The sequence below is a fragment of the Oryx dammah genome, unplaced genomic scaffold, assembly GCF_014754425.2.
Source record: "Oryx dammah isolate SB20612 unplaced genomic scaffold, SCBI_Odam_1.1 HiC_scaffold_28, whole genome shotgun sequence".
In the NCBI taxonomy this organism is placed as follows: Eukaryota; Metazoa; Chordata; class Mammalia; order Artiodactyla; family Bovidae; genus Oryx; species Oryx dammah.
In genome coordinates, this window is record NW_024070212.1 from 80,665,866 (window position 1) to 80,687,913 (window position 22,048).

At 34.1% G+C, this 22,048-nt stretch overlaps 1 protein-coding gene across 8 annotated transcripts in view; it reads right to left on the reverse strand.

The window, feature by feature from the left end:
- ATG4C (autophagy related 4C cysteine peptidase) overlaps nt 1-22,048 on the reverse strand; it is a 102,025-nt gene that overhangs the window by 35,161 nt on the left and 44,816 nt on the right. For 5 of the 8 annotated variants that reach the window (XR_005719561.1, XM_040232692.1, XM_040232694.1 and 2 more), the window contains 4 exons: nt 13,476-13,709; nt 11,024-11,354; nt 8,911-8,981; nt 2,693-2,829 (listed from right to left, as the gene is read on the reverse strand). Coding sequence is in view for 7 of the 8 variants with exons in the window: in XM_040232692.1 (XP_040088626.1) it covers nt 2,693-2,829; nt 8,911-8,981; nt 11,024-11,354; nt 13,476-13,709 (773 nt within the window). In the remaining variant the exon portion in view is untranslated. Of the gene's footprint in view, nt 1-2,692; nt 2,830-8,910; nt 8,982-11,023; nt 11,355-13,475; nt 13,710-21,352; nt 21,446-22,048 lie in introns of all 8 variants that reach the window. The other 3 variants (XM_040232696.1, XM_040232697.1, XM_040232698.1) reach the window with 1 other exon arrangement.

Below are 22,048 nucleotides of genomic sequence, written 5' to 3' on the forward strand. Positions count from 1 at the left end.
TGGGTAATGGAAGAAAGACTTTGGTTCTTGACATCTATATTTCCTTTTCAACAAAATAGAGCAGATTTAGCAATAAACACTTAGAAGTAGATTAGGAGCTAAAATGTCATTACATATAAGAAGCTGTATCTTTGGAAACTTGAAACACTTTACAGTTCCTAAAAAAGCTTTTTCACAGTTATCTAGTGGTGAGCATTGATTGAGCTGTATCCATGAAGCAATAAATAAGACTGAAGTAATCAGTCAAAAAAGGAAAGTCCTAATTTGTCTTGCTGAAGAAAGAGAACATATTGGATTTTCCTCATTCCAGGTCCTTTTTAAAATAAATAAATAAGTAAACTTCTTGTGGTAGGGATTGATAAAGCACCACACCAAAGTTTTCTCCTCACAGAATGTAGCAGGCGATGGTACCATCTCTGAAATACCATGGAATTACCTTGGTTAATAAATTTAGATAATAGAATTGAATGGTGAATTTTGGAGAGTATAATGTACAGTAGTTTGGCAGGAAAAAATACAATGCTGACAAAGGAGGAAGAAGAAGCACAGAGAGAGGAGAAGACGGAGGGGGAGTGCTTGGGGAGGTGGGGGAGGCAGAAGTGGAGGAGGAGGAAATACAGAAGAAAAGTGAGCAGAAATGAAAGAGGAAGAAGAGGACGATTACTTTTCTTTTAGGTCTATTAGACACGCTATTTTTTTCACTCCTAAATGAATAGCTCTTTACATGATCTCATTATGGCTTTTGACCCAACCATCCTGTGAACAAGCACCACACCTAACCTGACACCCATTTCACTCAGCCATTTTAGACATTTTTACCTGATAATCAAAAACTTTAAACACATTAATAGTTATTAATACTATTCTAAAAGTGGACTGTAGCATAAATTAAATCAGTAGAAGCTCAAAGAAATGTTACATTTTAGGAAGTCCAGATTCTACGGGAACATATGAAAAAAGGTCAGGTCTCTGTCAATAGTTTTGTTATCTGAAGTTGAACATATCACTTAACTTTTGTCATTTCTGTTTTTTTGTAAAGGCAGTTGAGTTCCCAGCTAGTGTGAGGGCAAAATGAGATAAATCTGTATTACAAGTGTTATACAAATATCTGTCGAGCAACTCCTATATGCTAGGTACTAAGGATCACTTTAACAGCTAACCGTGGTTTGTTTCACTACAATGCAGACTCCAATGAATCACTCAAGAGGATTACATAGTCCTGCCATCTGATAACTGTTCTCAATGCCGCCAAACAGCAAAGCCCTCAGCCAGATGAAGCTATCTGCAGCCCTTTTCACCAGAAATGGGGTTTTAGCAAGTCGATTCCAAAACTGCCTCAGTCTCTGATCTTCTCAGGCAATCCATTTTAGATGTGGTTACAATAGAGATATAATAGCATGCCAGAAATCTCAAAGCCCTCATGAAATGGTTCACAACTTCTCATATTTCACCAAAAATTCTACTAAAGAGTCCACATGTTAGAAATCAAAGCCCCACTTTTATCTAGTGGATTCATAAGTTATTGGTTACAGTGGCGCCAATGGTAAAGAACCCACCTGCCAAAGCAGGAGACCAAAAGAGATATGGGTTCCACCACTGGGTCAGGAAGATCCCCTGGAGAAGGGCATGGCAACTCCAGTATTCTTGCCTGGAGAATTCCATAGATAGAGGAGCCTGGTGGACTACAGTCCACAGGGTTGCAAAGAGTCAGACACGACTGAAGCAACTCAGCATGATTATTAGTAACAAGTAGCCTGCAAGTTTTTATTAACTATTAGGAAAAGCCAAGATATCAGCTGGAAGACTTGCATATACCATATATTGAAATGAACTGCTCTAGATTTTTAGAATCAGTACAATCTAGAGTGAGGATGCATGTTCCACCTATATTCACTGGGATCACAGTATGGGACTATTACTGTGTTTCATGTGAGGTACAAATCTAAACTTTATTTCAAGAATCGTATATGCCACAACAGTCCATTCAAAGAGGAATTCCATCTCTGGCCTTGATTTTATTAAAACTATGCAAATAATATAAATACTAAACTTTCAACCAGACTATTTCAAAAGTTAAAGTTTTGTGACAAGATAACCTAATTAGACAGGTTCTTTTGAAAAAAAAATTATGTGTTCTGAAATAGAACAGATTTGTAACTGGTTAATATAAGGGAAATAAAATTGGAACCTCCTCAAAATTATCTTCATCACCTCTGTCTATATAAATAAGTATTCTTCCTACTTATGGACCTTATGATAGCACATGAAACAAAGTAGAAGATAATGCAGCAGTAATTTTTAAAACTCATCTTGTTTCAATAGTTACCTAGATACAGTTTAATGTGGGTTTATGAATAAATAAAGGTATATACATTTAAAAATCACACATAAGAATAATAGGAACTATAAACATATTTCAGATTATGATTATGCTGCACTGTATCCCCTTGATTAGCTGCAAAGATTAAGAGGCTTTTTATTTTGTCATAGAACACCTTACTCTTCAAATCACATCTGATCTTGTAATACTGAAATTTAAAATCTATAATGTCAAATTTTATAACCTACAACTATAAAATCATCAATCTACAACTATAAAATCATTCATTTCATAGCAAAAAGACTGCAAACCTTCTGTATTTTTCATGTTAGCTAGCATTGCCTTCAAAATTTTTTAGTTCTTATTTCATACCTTTACAAAATCTAAATAGTCGGCATTGGTTCTTTCTCCACCAAGTCTAACAGGAACTAGAATAATAACAGCTTTGTCATTTGTATTATCAGAGGCCATGGAAGTGCACTGTTTATCAATTACATCAGAACTGTAAACTGAGAAAAAATACAATTAATACATATTAAATTTTACAAAAATAATTTTCAGAAACACTTGTACCCTAACTTTTCTCCCAACAATGGCCAGTCATGCAATTTCTAACATCATTAACAAGGTCTCAATGAGTTAAAAATTACCCAAATCCTTTATGCATTCAATAGATATTTATCAAATAACTATTATATGGCACTGAGTCTTCAGCCGTGAGCAAAATGGAGAAAAACCCCTACCCTCATAGAGCATATCCTCTAACACAGAGTAGACAATAAATAAGTAAAACATATGATAAGACAGATGGTGATAGCTGCTCTGAAGGAAAACAGAGGGGAAGAAAGATGGATAGGAAATGTTGAAATGGAGCACAATTTAAAATAAGCTGGTAGGGAACTCAAGACTTAAAGAAAGTAATAAACCAATAAGTGCAGATACCTGGAGGAAGAGATTCTAGACAGAAAGATGAGCAAGTGCAAATGTCTTAGGGCAGAAGCATGGGCAGTTTGTTCCAGGACCAAGAGGCCAGTGCTGCTGGAGGGACTGTGAGTAAGGGTACAATAGTAGATAATGAGGTTAGGAGATAAGGTTACAAATTGAGAGAGAACAAAGACAGATGGTAGGAAATTTTAAAAGCCATTATAAAGACTTCAGTTTTTATTTTGAGTAAGATGGGAAGCCACTGAAGAGTTTTTTAGGAAACAACTGTCCTGATCTGGATTTATATTTTATCAGTGTGGTTCCTGTGTTTATTAACACAGGACTGCAGAGGGCAAGGGCTGAAACACAGAGAAGTTAGGAAGGCACAGCAAGAATCCAGCAACAGATGATGGTGGCCTGAACAAAGGCAATAACTGTCAAGATGCAGAATGGTCACAAGATGATCATGAGGAGGTGGTGAAAAATGATACATTAAACAAATATACAAGAGGAAAAAGGAGTCATAGATGATAGGCGTGGTTTTGATATAAGCAAACAGAGTAGGTGAGCTGCCATTTACAAAGACATAGAAGACTGTAGGAAGGGAAAATATAGGAAGGAGAAACAGGAATTCAGTTTTAGACATACTAAGCTTGAGGTATCTACTAGATATGCAAGCAGAGATGATGAGTAGGCAGTTAAGGACATAAAAAGCCTCTATCTGGGAACAGGTCTGAGATGGAGCTAAAAATTTGGGAACTGACAGGAGACAGATGGTACTGTAAAGCCACGAGATTGAGTAAATCCAAATATGTACACAGGAACTATGTACCTCCCATGGTCAGTCTACACCAAAGCTACAAAAATGGAAAAATAGTTTTTTCCATGTTTCAATTCATCTTACTTTTGCCAAGCTACTCAGTAAAACTTCTAATTATAAATCTTTACATTCTCTCACTTTTCTGAGACAGTACACACGTGACCATTTCTATCTTTGACTTTTCTAAACTAATACATACTCCAATCAAATGGGTTTTTCCAAAGGACTACTTCCTTCAGAAACAAATATTGTTGCAAAAAGACAAAGTAGTAATATTCCCTTGGCATATACAACAATTTCCTCCTTATCAAGCGCTTCTTACTCTTTAATTTCTTCTTACTCTTCTATTTCATTCAACACACATTTATTGAGGGCCAGCTATTTATTGAAACTTTCTATGCCAGGGAAATATAAATGCAAATAAGATCCTTAATTCACAGTGTCTGCCTCAGTGTTTTGGTATTTTCCCTCCACTTTCAACACATGGAAGGGCTACAGAACAGTCCGATTCCATAACAGAGGCTCACTACAGTAGTGATTCCCAACCAAATAGTTCTGGTACTTTCCCCCAACACTGATCTACAAGGACTTACAGATAAGCACAAGGTGTTATGAAAAGTGAATTACAAGTGCAATATTTAATATAAGTATTTCCACAATGTTACAGAACACAGAATAATAAACTAGTTCTACCTGATAGGAGCTGGAAAAGGCTTCACAGCATGTTCTTAAAGAATGAGTATAAGTTAATAAAAAGTATTTTAATAATAAGGGGCATTCTAAGCAGAGGCAATAATATCAGCAAAGACATGGAAGAAAGGTAATGATAATACATCCAAGGAATGGTGTGCATGTTGATGGTACTTTGGTGTACCAGCATGCAAGACAGTTGACAGGTGATGCTGGAAATGTAGGTTAAGACAATTGGTAAAGGACTTCATGTGCTTTATTTTAAATGCTACAATAACTTGAGACTGGAGTTAACAGACAGTCATAGATTTTCAAATTAAGGGACATGATCATTTCTTTTGACTAAATGAATGAGAAATAGAAGAGAAAGGGAAATCATGTTCAAGTCCTAGTTAGAGATAAGGGTCTGATCTGTATCAATGAGAGTGAAGAAGAGAGGACAGATTTAAGAACCATTTTTTAAAAAGTATAATTTGTTAAGCCTTGGTTGACTAACTAGATTATAAGCAACAAGAAAAGAGTCAAGAATAAGTAAGCATGCATGTGGACATGATACTATCAGTGAAGAGAAAATAGAAAGTAAGAAAGGAGCCGTGTACAGAGAGAAATGATAGGTTTAATTTTAAATGTGCTGAATTTGAAGTGCTTGTAGAACATCTAAGTGGAAACAGTTAAGGATAGCAAAAAATACAAGTAACCTCATATTAACACAAGTAGCAATGGCACCCCACTCCAGTACTCTTGCCTGGAGAATCCCAGGGACGGTGGAGCCTGGTAGGCTGCAGTCCATGGGATTGCTAAGAGTCAGACACGACTGAGCGACTTCCCTTTCACTTTTCACTTTCACGAATTGGAGAAGGAAATGGCACCCCACTCCAGTGTTCTTGCCTGGAGAATCCCATGGATGGAGGAGCCTGGTGGGCTGCAGTCCATGGGGTCGCTAAGAGTCGGACACGACTGTGCGACTTCACTTTCACTTTTCACTTTCATGCATTGGAGAAGGAAATGGCAACCCACTCCAGTGTTCTTGCCTGGAGAATCCCAGGGACAGCGGAGCCTGGTGGGCTGCCGTCTATGGGGTCGCACAGAGTCGGACACGAGTGAAGTGACTTAGCAGCAGCAGCAGCAGCACTAGAAATGCAGTTTTAAAGTCCTAGTGTATAGAGCATAGTCCTAACTATTTAAAGCCATGGAAAAATATGTAATTACAAAGGAAAAGAATACAGAATGAGAGGAAGAGAAAATGAATAGAAAGTGGAGCTTCTAAAAACACTAATAAAAAAACGCACTAATGAAGATGGAGGAATGGCAGGGAATTAATTATTAATTGACTCTGGCTTCACCTAATTTCTAACCTCACAATCTATCAAAATGCACTACAGTAATATAAACTCTCCCTTTATAATTTTAAATATCAGTGTTCAAAATTTTAAATATCTACTTCAAATTAAACAAATCACCTAGATATTGAGTAGCTTCATGTTCTTTAATTAACAGTATGTGACACGAAACACCAAAGCTGATTGATATCAATAAAAATGCAAAAGGAAAATTCATAAATTATTTAATAACTAATTGTTTAAGTACATCCTTTGGCTTAATTAGAACTCTTAACAGAGTACATTTTATTTGTAAGATTTCCCACCTGAAAAACAAATTTAGTATCTGCAAAATTCATACACTTGTCTGAAAACTTAAAACTTTCATGTTCATATGGTTATAATAATGGCTTATCAGTCTTTCTTAAAAATCCAATTAACCTTAACAAAAGCCCAAACAAAATGCATGTGTATCTGCTAACCATTATTTCCACACTACCAGCACTAGTCAGTTACCAAGGTACTCTCAAACCTCTTATAAACACCCTTATATTAAACATAATTAAAGTATAACTTAACTTTTCCCAACATTAACATACTTTGTTCTGTTGAAAGCATTTCTGTAAAAAATAAATAATATGAGGTGGCTTATTTTGAAGGAAATTAAGGTCTCCATTTTATCCCCAACAGAGTTTCAAAATTACTATAAATACTGGTCATTAAACAGAAGACCCAAAACAATAAAACAAAGCTACATTCTGGACAATACCTGAATCATGATCTGATGATTTACTGAAGGACTAGTAAGAGACAACTCAAACTGAGAATTTTCCTCCTTTGAAACAAATCCACCAATGAGGAGATACTTGGCAGACATGCAAACCAAGTATAAACTTATGTTAAAATTTCCCACCTATCTTTTTTTAAGTAGTCATTTTAAATACTGAAATTTTCCTCAAGAATTTATTTTAATATTGCAACTTATAATTTATAGTATATATTCAATCAAGAAATATTTAATAAGTGCCTACATAGGGTGCCATGTTGGAACCAAAATGTGAAAACATGATCCCCACCTTCATAATCATTTACAGTATAATTGGGATAAGCTAAATACTTTTGAAAAATCTAATTATAAATGGTGTTGAGACAACTGTATAGCCACATGCAAAAGAATAAAACTGGACCACCATCTTATACCATACACAAAAATTAAATCAAAATGGATCATCAAAGATTTGAACATAAGACCTGAAACCATAAACTCCTAGAAGACAGCAGGCAGAAAGCTCCTTGATATTGGTTTTGGTGATAATTTTTTTAAATTGGGCATCATAAGGCAACAAAAGCAAAAATACACAATGGCAATACATCAAACTAAAAAGCTTCTGTTACAGTAAAGGAAAATATCAACAAAATCAAAAGGTAACTTACTGAATAGAAAATATTTGCAATCACATATATGATAAGGGGTTAATATACAAAATATACAAAAATATTTGTATATAAAATATATAAAAAGACTCATACAATTCAGCATCAAAAAAACAAGTAATCCAATTTTAAAATGAGCAGAAGCCCTGAAGAGACATTTTTCCAAAGAAGCCATATAAATGGCCAACACATCCATGAAAAAGTGCTCAACATCACTAACCATCTGAGAAATGCAAGTCAAACCACAATGAGATACCATCTCACATCTGTTAGAATGGTTATTATCAAAAAAGACAAGAAACAACAAATGTTGAGGATGTGGAGCAAAAGGAACCTTTGCACACTGCTGGTGAGAATGTAAATTAACATGGCCACTATGGAAAACACTAGAGCGGTTCTTCAAAAAAATAGAAGTAGAACTACAGTATGATCTAACAATTCCAATTCTAGGTATTTTTCTGAAGAAAACAAAACCACTATCTCGGAAGGATAAATGCATCCCCTTGTTGTCTGCAGCATTATTTACAATAGCCAAGGTATGGAAACCATCTAAGTGTCCATCAATAATGAATAAAGAAAATGTGGTGTATGTATATGTGTTTATATATATATATATATATATATATATATATATAAGAATATTATTTAGCCATAAAAAAGAATGAAATCTTGCCATTTGTGACAACATGGATAGATTCTGAGAGCATTATACTAAGTATAATAAAGTCAGACTGAGAAACACAAATACTCTATCATCTCACTTACATGCAGACTCTTAAAAAGCAAAATAAAATGAATAAAACACCAAGCTCACAGATACAGAGAACAGACTGATGGTTGGCAGAGGTAAAGTGGGGGGACAAAAAGAGTGAAGGGGGTTAAAAGGTACAACTCTTAGCTATAAGATAATAAATTATAAGGATGTAATGTACAGGATGGGGACTATAGTTAATAATATATATTGTATATTTAAAAGTTTTCATCACACACACAAAAATTTGTAACTATGTATGGTGCATCAGAGAATGAGATGGCTGGATGGCATCACTGATGCAACGAACATGAACCTGGGCAAACTCCAGGAGATGGTAAGGGATAGATAGGCCTGGCAAGCTGCAGTCCATGGGATCGCAAAGAGTCAGACACAACTGGACAACGAGAATGGAATGGACGGAATGGATGGTGATGGATGCTAACTAGACTTATTATGATCATTTCACAATACATACAAATACTGTTGTACATCTGAAACCAATGCAACATACAAATTTTGTATATACAAAAACAAATTATGCTGTACATCTGAAACTAATGTAATGCTATATATCAATTATACCTAAATTTTTAAAAAGGTCTAACCAAACAAGTGGATGAAAAGTAGAATTATATAATAGATTCCTCACCTGTACAATCTTGTGCAACATAAATAGTGATTCCTTTTAAGTCTGGGTGTCTTGCTTCTTCAACTGCTTTTCTAAGAAAATAAAAAGGATTATCCTTCAAAATCCTAACATTTCCAGTTAATAACTAAAGATTTCATTTAAAGAAAAATAAAGCCAACATTTTCTTGACTTTCCTATTTAACCTTTAGTGCCTGCTTTCAAAACTACTACTTGAATGGTATTTTTTAAAAATCACATCAATTTTTTCAAAGTAGAATATTACTCTAAATTACTCAAAGAACATAAAAACATAAGTTTAAAATTTAAAATTCTTGGGTATAAAGGCATGAACCCTACCCAGTCCTCTCAAAAGAATTTCTCGCAAACTCCCCTGGCTATATTAAACGCTTTCTAAAAAGTACTATTACAATATGCTTCAAGGTTTGCTTCATATTAACTTACATTAAATGAAAGTGAAAGTCGCTCAGTCGTGTCCGACTTTTGCGACCCCATGGACTGTATAGTCCAAGGAATTCTCCAGGCCAGAATACTGGAGTGGGTAGCCTTTCCCTTCTCCAGGGGATCTTTCCAATCCAGGGATTGAACCCAGGTCTCCTGCTTTGCAGGCAGATTCTTTACCAACTGAGCTACGAGGGAAGCCCATTACATTACTGATTAGCAAAATATGATTGTTCTCTAGTACACTTAAGAAAGTTTTTTATCTTTTCTTTAAACAATAACATGACTTTTTTCCTTCATTCAAAAACCTATAGGACCTGAACAGATGAATTTCCTACTTTCAAGTTTTAGAATTCTATAAGTAAAACTGCAAATTGAAAATTTTTTCCAAGTGAATATAATGCTCTCAATGGTTCACAAGATATGACAAAAAAAAATCATAATATCTGTAAAAAGAAATTACACAAATTGTAAAAAAATATATACTTTTAACTGTATCTTTATATTTTTTAACTTTAATATGCCTTATTTTGCATGTTTTTATGTGCTAGTATAAAAGAGGGATGGAAAATTATGGCCCACAGTTCAAACATGAGCTGAGGCCTGTTTCTGTACAACCTGAGGCTAAAAAATGGTTTTTAGTTTTCAAAGACTGTAAAACAAAAAAATTTTTTAAAAATGAGAAAAATGAGCAATAGAGCCCTTATAGAGCCTGAAAAGCCTAAACTATTTACTATCAGGTCTTTTATAGAAAAAGTGCCCTGATCCCTGGGGATACAGAATATAACATCTTGAAGAGTAGAAACTATGCTTTTATGATTATGTTTTTATAAATGTCATACTAAACTGGACTTGATATTATTCTTAATAATCTATTTAATAACATTAGGTAAATATTTTTTCAACTGCAAGCATTTGACCTACAAAATATAAAGCCTTTTAATATTCAAAAAACACTGTAATAATTTGGATTTTGTTTATTATTCTAAATGGACTAAATTTACTATAACATGCTGTAATTTGATGATATTATTAATGATTCAGTTAATAATAATAATGGGACATACAACAAATAAGATAATTTTTTTAAAACTTCAGTAGTAAATGGCACTATAAACCTGAGATATAGTGAAATTTGACTTTCAACTTTTTTCTAAGTACTCTGAATATCACATACCCTTTACTTTTACTATGATATAATTATATTAATAATCCCATACATTTAAAATTCACAAGAATTTGATGTGTGCAAAGAAATGCTGGAAACATCAATTTTAGCTCTTGACATTTCATTACACTATCAGTACATTACAGCCCCCAGGTTACACTGTTAAAAAAAAAAAAAACTATAATGTCATGCATGTTCCAAGGTTGAAAGAGTTGTTAGTTTTAAGAACATTTAAATAGGGTAGTCTAGTGAAAACCTGGTTAGAAAGAGAGCTTGGATATCCATACCTATGAGCAAAAGAAGAAAAATTTGTCAGTAGATAAATTAAATGTGACTAGACTCACAATATGTCTTGTCCTTTCCCTAATAGCAAATATAAGTTCCTTTATAAATATTCTCATACAGTTAGATTTTAAAAGTTCTAATAATATATATACACTGCAAAAATCAGTATCTCTGAGCCTGAGGAACTCAGTCATAAGATGGAAGACTTTAAAACAATTTTACCTTAAAATGTGAGCAACCACAGCTGGTCCATACCAATCTCCAGCTTTTTTCCCAGACTTCTTTCCATATTCTATTAGCTGATGTAAACCAAAGAGAGCCAAGGGGGAATCACCAAACCAAGAGATGATTTTCCGGTGATAAATTTCATTTTGCATCTCACGATCATCAGAATATCTCTTGATTTTTTCCTTCAGAGAAATTGTTGGGGTTTTGAGTTCTCTTTCCCCTGAAAGCGATGCTTCAAATGATGCGGTAAATTTTTTTACAGTGTTGGAAGTCCATGATTCAGAGTCTGAATTTTCAATGTTCAAAGCATCTGGCCAGGTCCAAGCTATAGTAGTTACAAAGCAAATTATTCAAATCTTTTAAATAGTTAGACTTTAGCAATTCTACTAAAATAAGTATGCAGCATTTAAAGTTACATGAGTTACTAAACTAAAATAATAAAGTCAGAAAGTAGATTAATGGTTGTATATGGGGAAGGAGGAATACTGGGAATGACCACTATTAATATGGGCTTCCCTTGTAGCTCAGCTGGTATAGAATCTGCCTACAGTCCAGGAGACCCCAGTTCAATACCTGGGTCGGGAAGATCCCCTGGAGAAGGGAATGGCTACCCACACCAGTATCCTTGCCTGGAAAAATCCAGAGGAGCCTGGCAGGCTCTATAGTCCATGGGGTTGCAAAGAGTTGGACACAATTAAGCAACTAAGCACAGCACAGCACTATCAGCATGCGGTTTCTTTGGGGGAAGATGAAAATGTCCTAAAATTAGATTATGGGGATAATCGCAAAATTTTGTAAATACACTAAAAACCACTGAAATATTGTTCACTTTAAATGAGTGAATTTATAGTATGTAGATTAATAAAGGTGCTTAAAAAAATAAAGGTACAAGCAGAGAAAACATGCTAATTTATCAATGATGCTTTCTTTAGAGCTGAAATATTATCCTCCACACTTTTCTATAGTTTCTAAAATTTTTTAAATGGGAATATATTACATATAATCAGGAAAAAATTACCAAAATGAAAGAGAAAAAAATAGTAAACAGGTACAAATGGACAATTCAAGAATATGTTTCTCTTTCCTTTTTTTTTATAGTACTAAGATAGAATAAAGACTTTTATATTCCATTACCAATACTGCTCACCAGATCTTGACTACCCAAAGGCACAATAAATATACTGAATATCATTCACAGTATTCATGAGAGATTCACTTCAGAAAATGTGTTTTGTTTTGGTTATACATTAAAATAAAAGTTTGACCATGGAAGTTTAATATTTCTTTTCAAGGTTTTTTTTCTCATACACTCATTTCAAAATAATTTAATTATTCTTTGAGAAGTAATATCAATTATCTAGTAAATGAAGTTAATAAAGCCATTAGAGATCAAAGATCCCCTTACACAAAATCAACTATATCACTACCTCACTCTTTTTAATAATAAGACAGTCCCCAAACATTCATGCAATTTTAAGTTAGCCAAATGAGTCACAGGTTCAGAGGCCAAGTCAGGACTGTGAAACGTGTTCCAATTTGTGTCCATGATTGCAAATAAATCATCCCAGGAAAAGCTGAAAAGTTCCTTTCCTTGCAATATCTATACTATTCTGGAATAAATATTCTCTCTAAATGATCTCATCAATAATACCTACAGAAAGGTTATTAAATATTTGCTGGGCATTGCAGAAAATTATCTAATACCTAAAAAAATATAATGATACTTAGTAGTAACCAGATACAATAGCCTAAAATCGTAAACTAAAATCTTTCTACAAATGTACATATTACGTAACAATAAACTAGTGGAAATGTTAAGAAAGGTGGCACATCAGAAAAAATAGATATATGTAAGTTAGGTATCAATGACATTTTTGAGAGTCTTAAAAGTATGATGACTTTATTTATCAATAGAAAATAACAATCAATTTAACTGATTATAGCCATATTTATAAAAATAAAAATAAGTTTAAAGCATTACTGATGATATGTAGAGTGAAAAATAAAGAAACCAATATAAAATTTCTTAAGATTTAAATAATATAAAAATATTTGAATGTAAAAATATTAACTGCGCAATAATTATCTGCTCAGTCACTGCTGCCAGAATTTTCAAACTGCAGATAATCCAGAGTCCAACTGAAAAGAACTAAATAATAACAAAAACAAAAAAATCCAAAGACTACTAAAACTTGAACTTAATTCACAGTGGTAGCCATGAATAATATTTACATTCAACCTGTACTTTGGAAAGGTGAATCATGAAAGTTAAAGTCATATTGGCCCAATTCAGCAAAGATGTTATGTTACTTGCTAAATTAGGTTCAACTTCAGAAGATATCAGAGAGTCAAGAAAATTAACATCAGGGAATTTCATTCAGTTTGCAAGCTAGACTTAAATTTAAACAACAACAATAAAACTCCCAAAACCAAAAATTTGATTTACCTCTACCAAGAAAGTGTAGTATGAGTCCTTGAGCCAATAGCATCTGGCCAGTTCTTAATGTACAGCCCCAACCACAGTCTGTTGTCAAAGCTGAGCCTTCTATTTGAGGAAATTCTTCCCTGTAGGTAAGCCATATTCTTGAAATAAAATCTTTACGAAATTCTTCTACATTTCCTGCAATCACATGATCTTCTATTGTACACCCTGATCTTGCAGGTAAGAGTTCATCTTCATCTACAAAATAAAAATATAAAAAAAACATACAAAGTAATATATAAATATATACAAAGAAATGTCAGTAATGGTAATATATTCCCATTACTGTTCATATGAAGTATGGCACAATCCAATTCTTTCTTCAGATTTAAATGAAGATAAATCTTCCATTCTGTTCAGACTGTTATGAAAATCAAATGAGAATGAATGCGGAAATGTTTTGTACACTTTGGTACTAACTAATATAAGGTATTATCAGTAATTCTGTTGTTAATAACATTCTATATTCCAAATATAATCAACTCTAATGAGATAACATAAAAATATGTTTCCTTTTTGCCTCACTTGGCTCAATATATAGATATTAGCGCTCTCTAAAATGAGATTTGCAAATAAAATATCATGATTTGCCAATATGTAAAAAATGTATATAATCATATGATAACTATATCATATGATAACTAGCTCAAATAAAATATAGATGTATTTATTGTTAGGAACATTTATACTCAAATTATAAAACCAAAACTAATAAGCTAATGGCATCATCAACTCAATGGATATGAGTCTGAGTAAACTCCAGGTGACAGTAAAGGACAGGAAAGCCTGGAGTGCTGCAGTCCATCATCAGGCAGCAAAGAGTCAGACAGGACTGAGCAACTGAACAACAACAACAAATAAAATCGTTAAATATGTTGTCACCCGATCATGTTAAAATATGTTTTTTAATTGTTGCCACTCACATATGTAATTTTTTAAAGCCTTTCCAAATTGATTCTAATACAATTTCTATGTGAAAACTATGGTCACTATTTGCCCAATAATTTACAAAACACCAGCACTCAGAATGAACTAACATTTCCTGATCTTTCCAGATCTTTTCAGCTTCTGCATGCATACAGTACCTAGCACAAACAGATCCTAATAAATGTTGGCTGGTTTGGGTGGATGAATGGATAGGTAAATAAATCTGCCTATAACTCTCAATTCCAAGGAGTTTAATTTTTAATGCCATTCTGCAAGATGTTAAAGCAGTTTTATCACACTTTTATTCCTCATGTTTTCTGCATCTATCCCTCTTCAAGCTCATTCTGAAAAAATTATAATCACCCAAACTTTATAATATTCAGTTTAATGGAGCTAAATTGTAGCGTACAGTTTTAATAATTAAAAGAATACATGCCAAGCCTCTTTTATCAATGAATTTCTCTTAATACTAAACCTTGAATCTAATTATAAATAAAAACTAAAATGCCTGGAAACTGAATATGGCACTATAAATATGTCAAAAGCTTCTACTTTAGGAGACATTTAAATTTGTTTTAAATTGAATACAATAATACATAACTATCACGCCTTATCCTGTGGCTTGCCAAGCATATAGTTCCTAATTTCCTAACTTGACAAAGTGACTAATTTCTTATTCTTTTAAGGTCTAGTCTCCTTCTTAATGTTTACTCTAAATATTATTGGAAAACTGCTAGTAACTGCTAGTATTAAATGAACTTTGTTGTCCTGTTCACTTTCCACTATAATACTGCTCCTTCTATTCTACTCTTTGACTGGCTTTCCTTTTTTACAGTATTAGTTATATCAAGAATATTTTTTTATTTACATCTGCTTTCCATCCAGATTTCAAGTATACCAGAGAGGAAGAAATGTGTTTATCTTCTAGACCTCTGAATTTCATTCAGTGCCTAACATAGAGTTCAGTCCATAGGATGCACAGTAAGTATTTGTCAGGCGAATGTAAGACAAATGGAATCAAAGGAAGAGATGTTTTTTAAATTTTGTTTTGCTTTGCTTTTGTTTCCCATGATGGAACAGACTTCTGAGCAGAGGTTTATGAAGAATGAGAATGCCTAAAAGAACCACTAAAAGAGTGAGAAAGAAAGCTGAGAGAGGAAAGAGAAGAGAATCGCTAGTAATATTGAGAGCTCAGGGAAAGTCTGCTTCTCACCAACAAAAAAAGTTGGACAAATAACATAAAACAGACTATTAAAATTGACCAGGCACATGTAAAAGAAAACCAAAAGGAACTACTAGAAATAAATAATAATAATAAAAGAAAATAGAAATTTGGTATAGATTAAATACAAAAATTTACATAGCTCAGAAGATAATCAAGGAACCAGAAAAAACTAAAAAAATTACTTAGAACACAGCACAGAGAGGCAAAATAACATAAAATATCTAAAAACCAAAGAATTTAAGAGACATTAAAAAAAAAACTAATAACAGAAAAGCTTGTCAAAGATGTACAGAACAGGAAAAATAGAGAAAAACTATAATTAAAAGTGACTGAAATTTTCTCAGATTTGTAAGAAATATATGAATTCTGAGTAGAATAAAATGAAGCCCACACAAAAGACAAAGAGCTGATCTTAAAAAAAAACAGAGAAAACATACACACACAAAATGACAGCTTCAAAACACTAGAGAGAAAATCATGTCCTAAAGTGAGCAAAATTTATTACACAGAATCCAAAAACTACTAACCATTTAAGAAAGTAAAAAAGTCAACCAGATTATATTAAAATTATGAACTCCTTAAAATTATGAGCTCTTCAAAAGATAAATGATGAAAAAGTAACTAAGGGAGTAGGAGACATTTCCTGTAGATATATTCAAAAATGGATTTATATCCAAAATATATGAAGACAATCTAGAGAGACAATTTAATAGAAGACCTGTTTAAATGGAAAAATATCTATGAAAATATGCTCAATTTCATCAGTTATCAAACAAATGCAAATTAAGATAAAATGTTTCTCTAATAAATATGAAAAATACCAAGTACTGGTGAGCTGAGAGCAAGCAGAATTCTCATACACACCTAGCAGAAATATAAATTAGCACAACTGGCTTGTAAAATTATCTGGTATTATATACTGAGACTGAACATATCAATACCCTGTGACTCAGCAATTACATCCCCAGGTATACATACTGTATGAAAATCCATATACATGTTCATTAAAGCACATGTACAAAAATATTCACAGCAGGGCTCTTACTGATTGCCAAAAACTGAAAACTATCCAAATCTCCACCACAAGTAAAATGATTAATAAAGTGGCATATTCACACAATGCAATACTTAGAATACAAAAATATCCAGCACCCAAAAAGGTAAATAATACAATGTCTGGCAATCAATTGAGCATACACATAGGCAGGAAAACACAAGCCAAAAAGAGAATACTCAGTCAATCAAAACTGAACCCAAACTAACAAAAGTGCTAGAATTAGCAAACAATGACATTAAAAGAGTTTTAATATTACAATATTGTGCTGTGCTGTGCTAAGTCATTTCCATCATGTCCAGCTTTTTGCAATCCTATGGACTACAGCCTGCCATGCTGCTCTATTCACTATATATAGCCTGCCATGCTATAAGAGTCTTGGAGTGGGTTGCCATGCCCGCCTCCAGGGGACCTTTCCGGGCAAGAACTGAACTTATACCTCTTACATCTCCTGCACTGGCAGGCAGGTTCTTTACCACTAGCACCACCTGGAAAACCCCACAACAATATTAAATATGTTCAAAAACATAAGTAGAAACAAGTCTTTTTACTGGAATTTTTAGACATACAAACTACAATGTCCAACATAAAAGATATACTGACTGGGATTTATGACAAGTTAGATATTGCTGAGGAAAAGATCAAAAGACTGGTGAACTTGAGGACAAAGCAATAGGAACTATACAAATTAAAACACAGAGAAGAAAAAGAATTCTTTAAAAAAATAAAAGCACATCGGTGAGATGTGGCACAATTTCATTCATGCTAATATATGTCCAACTGGAGATCCAGAAGGAGAGGAGAGAGAGGGGAGGATAGAAAAAAATATTTGAAGACAAAATGGCTAAAAAAAAATCAGAACTGGTGAAAGCTATGAGACAACAGTTTCAAGAAATTCATCAAAACCCAAGAAATCATGAAGAAAACACCACCACTTCACATCATGGTCAAACTATTCCAAACTAGTGATAAAGAAAAAAATCTTAAAAGCAGTCAAGAGTAAAAAAGACATTATGTACAAAGAAAGATAAGGATAACATCACGTTTCTCACAGTAAACAAAACAAGCAAGAAGATAAATGAATCACAGCACGCCAGGCCTCCCTGTCCATCACCAACTCCCAGAGTTCACTCAAACTCATGTCCATCGAGCTGGTGATGCCATCCAGCCATCTCATCCTCAGTCGTCCCCTTCTCCTCCTGCCCTTAATTCCTCCCAGCATCAGAGTCTTTTCCAATGAGTCAACTCTTCACATGAGGTGGCCAAAGTACTGGAGTTTCAGCTTTAGCATCAGTCCTTCCAAAGAAATCCCAGGGCTGATCTCCTTCAGAATGGACTGGTTGTATCTCCTTGCAGTCCAAGGGACTCTCAAGAGTCTTCTCCAACACCACAGTTCAAAAGCATCAATTCTTCGGCACTCAGCTTTCTTCACAGTCCAACTCTCACATCTATACATGACCACTGGAAAAACCATGGCCTTGACTAGATGGACCTTTGCTGGCAAAGTAATATCTCTGCTTTTCAATATACTATCTAGGTTGGTCATAACTTTCCTTTCAAGGAGTAAGAGTCTTTTAATTTCATGGCTGCAATCACCATCTGCAGTGATTTTGAAGCCCCCAAAAATAAAGTCTGACACTGTTTCCACTGGCGTGCTGTGATTCACGGGGTCACAGAGTCGGACACGACTGAGCGACTGAACTGAACTGAACTGAAGAAAATAAAAGGGCAATATCTTTAAAGCTACAGAAAGAAAAAAATCATCAACCCAAAATTCTATACTCAGCAAAAATATCTTTCAAAAATGAAAGCAAGACTCTTTCAGAGATACAAAAGCTGCAAGACTACATCACCAGCACCCCTCCACTGTAAGAAATGTTAAAATAAATCCTTCAAGCAGAAAAAGAATGAAATTTAGCAGACAGAAATATGGACTCATACAAAGGAATGAGAAATACCAGAAATAACTACATGAGCAAATACGTAAGTTTTCTTACCACTTAAATCTATTGAAAGATATTGACTGTTGAGACAAAAACAATAACAATGTATTGTGGCATGTATAAGACACAAATAAATAAAATATATGACACTAATAGCATAATAAAGACCAGGAGGAGGGCAGTGCAATACACCACTCCAAGGTTCTTATACTATATGTAAGTTGATATAATACCACTTGAAGGTAGACAGTGATAAGTTAAAGATGTATACAAAACCTTAAAGTAACCAGCAAAACAACATAATAAAAAGTTATAGCTAATCAGCCAGCAAAGAGATAAAATAGAAACCAGAAATATTCAAATATTCTGAAAGAAGGTAGAAAAGAGGAAAAGGGAACAAAGCAGATTTAACAAATAGAAAGCAAACAATGAGATGACAAACTTTACTATATCAATAACCATATAAAAGGTGAACACAGGCATATCTTGTTTCACTATTCTTCACTTTATTGTGCTTTGCAAATGGTGCATTTTTTACACCTGAAGCTTTGTTGACAACCCTGCATTGTCAGATGATGATTAGCACTTTTTAGCCATAAAGTAATCTTTAATTAAGGTATGTAGAAGCAACTGTTAGAACCAGACATGGAACAACGGACTGGTTCAAAAAAAGGAGCACATCAAGGCTGTATGCTGTCACTCTGCTTACTTAATTTATATGCAGAGTACATCATACAAAATGCCAAGCTGGATGAAGCACAAGCTGGAATCAATATTCTCAGAGGAAATATCAATAATCTCAGATATGTAGAAGACACCAAAGGTAGAAAGCAAAGAGGTACTAAAGAGCCTCTTGATAAAGCTGAAAGAAGAGAGTGAAAAAGCTGGCTTAAAACTCAGCATTTAAAAAAGCAAAGATCATAGCATCTGTTCCCATCACCTCATGGCAAATAGATGGGGGAAAAATGGAAACAGTGACGGATTCTATGTTCTTGGGCTCCAAAATAACTGCATTGGTGATTGCAGCCATGAAATTCAAAGACACTTGCTCCTTAAGAAAAGCTATGACAAACCTAGACAGTGTATTAGTTGGAACATCACTTTGCCAACAAAGGTCTATATAGTTAAAGTTATGGTTTTTCCAGTAGTCACGTACAGATGTAAGAGTTGGACCATAAAGAAGGCCGAGGGCTGATGAATTGATGCTTTCTAACTGTGATGTTGAAGAAGACTCTTGAGAGTCCCTTGGACTGTAAGGGGATCTAACCAGTCAGTTCTAAAGGAAATCAATCCTGAATATCCACTGAAAGGACTGATCCTAAAGCTGAAGTTCCAATACTTTGGCCACCTCATTAGAAAACACCCTGATGTTGGGAAAGATTGAGGGCAGGAGGACAGGGAGTGAAAGAGGATGAGATGGTTGGATGGCATCACTGACTCAATGGATATGAGTTTGAGCAAACTCTGGGAGATAGTAAAGGACAGGGAAGCCTGACATGCTGCAGTCCTTGGGGGTACAAAGAGTTGGACATAACTGAGTAACTAAACAACAATATTATTTTTTAGATATAATGCTGCTGATGCTACTGCTGCTGCTAAGTCACTTCAGTCGTGTCCGACTCTGTGCAACCCCATAGACGGCAGCCCACCAGGCTCCCCTGTCCCTGGGATTCTCCAGGCAAGAACACTGGAGTGGGTTGCCATTTCCTTCTCCAATGCATCAAAGTGAAAAGTCAAAGTAAAGTCGCTCAGTCGTGTCCGACCCTCAGTGACCCCATGGACTGCAGTCTTCTAGGCTCCTCCTTCCATGGGATTTTCCAGGCAAGAGTACTGGAGTGGGGTGCCATTGCCTTCTCTGAGATATTGCATGCTTACTACACTATTATACTGTGTAAATACAACCTTTATATGTACCGGGAAATTTAAAAAATTGTGCAACTTATTTTATGGCAATATTTGCTTTATTGAAATGGTCTGGAACCAAACCCACATTATCTCCAAAGTATGCCTATAGTCTAAACAACATAATTAAAAGGCAGGGATTATCAGATTGGATAAAAAAGCAAGATTCAACTATTCGCTTCCTACAGGAAACAAACTTTAAACATAAAGACAAATAGATTAAATGTTTTAGAATATTTAAAAAGATATACCATATAACCCTAAGCAAAAGAAAGCTTAATATAAGATAGTATATTTCAGACCAAAAAATATCAGCAGGGATAAATAAGGGTTTCATAATTATAAAGGGGTCAATTCATTAACAGACCAAAACAATTCTAAATGTTTATGCATTCAATAACAGAGCTTCAAAATTGATGAAGCAAAAACTAATAAACTGCAAGGAGAAATAGATAAATCCACAATTACAGTCTGAGATTTCAATATCCCTCTTAACAAGTAGGACAGTGCAATAAAGATTTGAACTCAACCAACTTGACTTAACTGTCCTTTTAGAACATTTCAGTAATAGAATACACATTCTTGTCAAGCACACAAAGAACATTTAGCATATTTAGAACATTATACCATATTTAGACCATAAAGCAAGTCTCAATAACTTTAAAGAGATTAGAATCATAAAAGTGTTTTCTTTGAACACAATGGAATTAAAAATCAATAACAGAACAACATCTGGAAAATGTCCAAATTGAGCAATGTACTTCTAAATAATTAATTTCTTCCTACATACCCTTTCTTAGTAAATGGCAAAAAGTCATGTTTCAAAAAATTCCACATTGTGGGATCTTATTTCCATAACACTTGGGCATAATCTTGGCAATATCTGGAATAAGAGAGATCCATGAAAATAGCAGAGACAGCACAAGAACCAAAACCATATCCAAGAAGACCCTTTGAAATGTAACTTTCATGCCCTTCCTTCTGTTCTATAAAATGATCCCTAGGCAAAGCTCCACCCTAGGCTGGTTTCAGCTCAGAAAAAGACTTTTATTATTTCCTAGCCTCTGTGATACCCTCTCTACTTCTTAAAAACTTTTTTCCCCTTTTTTCCATGTACTTTTTTTTGTCCAAAGGTTAGAATGATTGTCTATAGGCATTCCTCAGCCCCAAAATTAGGAAGGAGAGAGCCTTATCTCCAGTTATTATTGTTAAATCCTTTGGGTCCCTAAGAAAGAACTGGTATGCTAGAGATAACCACACATACATTTTTTCCTTAATGGTCTCTGGACCCATCGTGTCCTGAACCATCTAAGAGAAAATCTAAAAAAATCCTAGCCAGATCGGGACATGGTATCTAAGGGGAAATGAGGCTTTCTTAAAATAAGATAAAATCTTTAACTGCTTCTCTTAGAGATACCTTAATTTTTTATGAAATTCTGGTATTCGATCAAAATAATACTGATTGGAAGGACCATTTGGATTTACA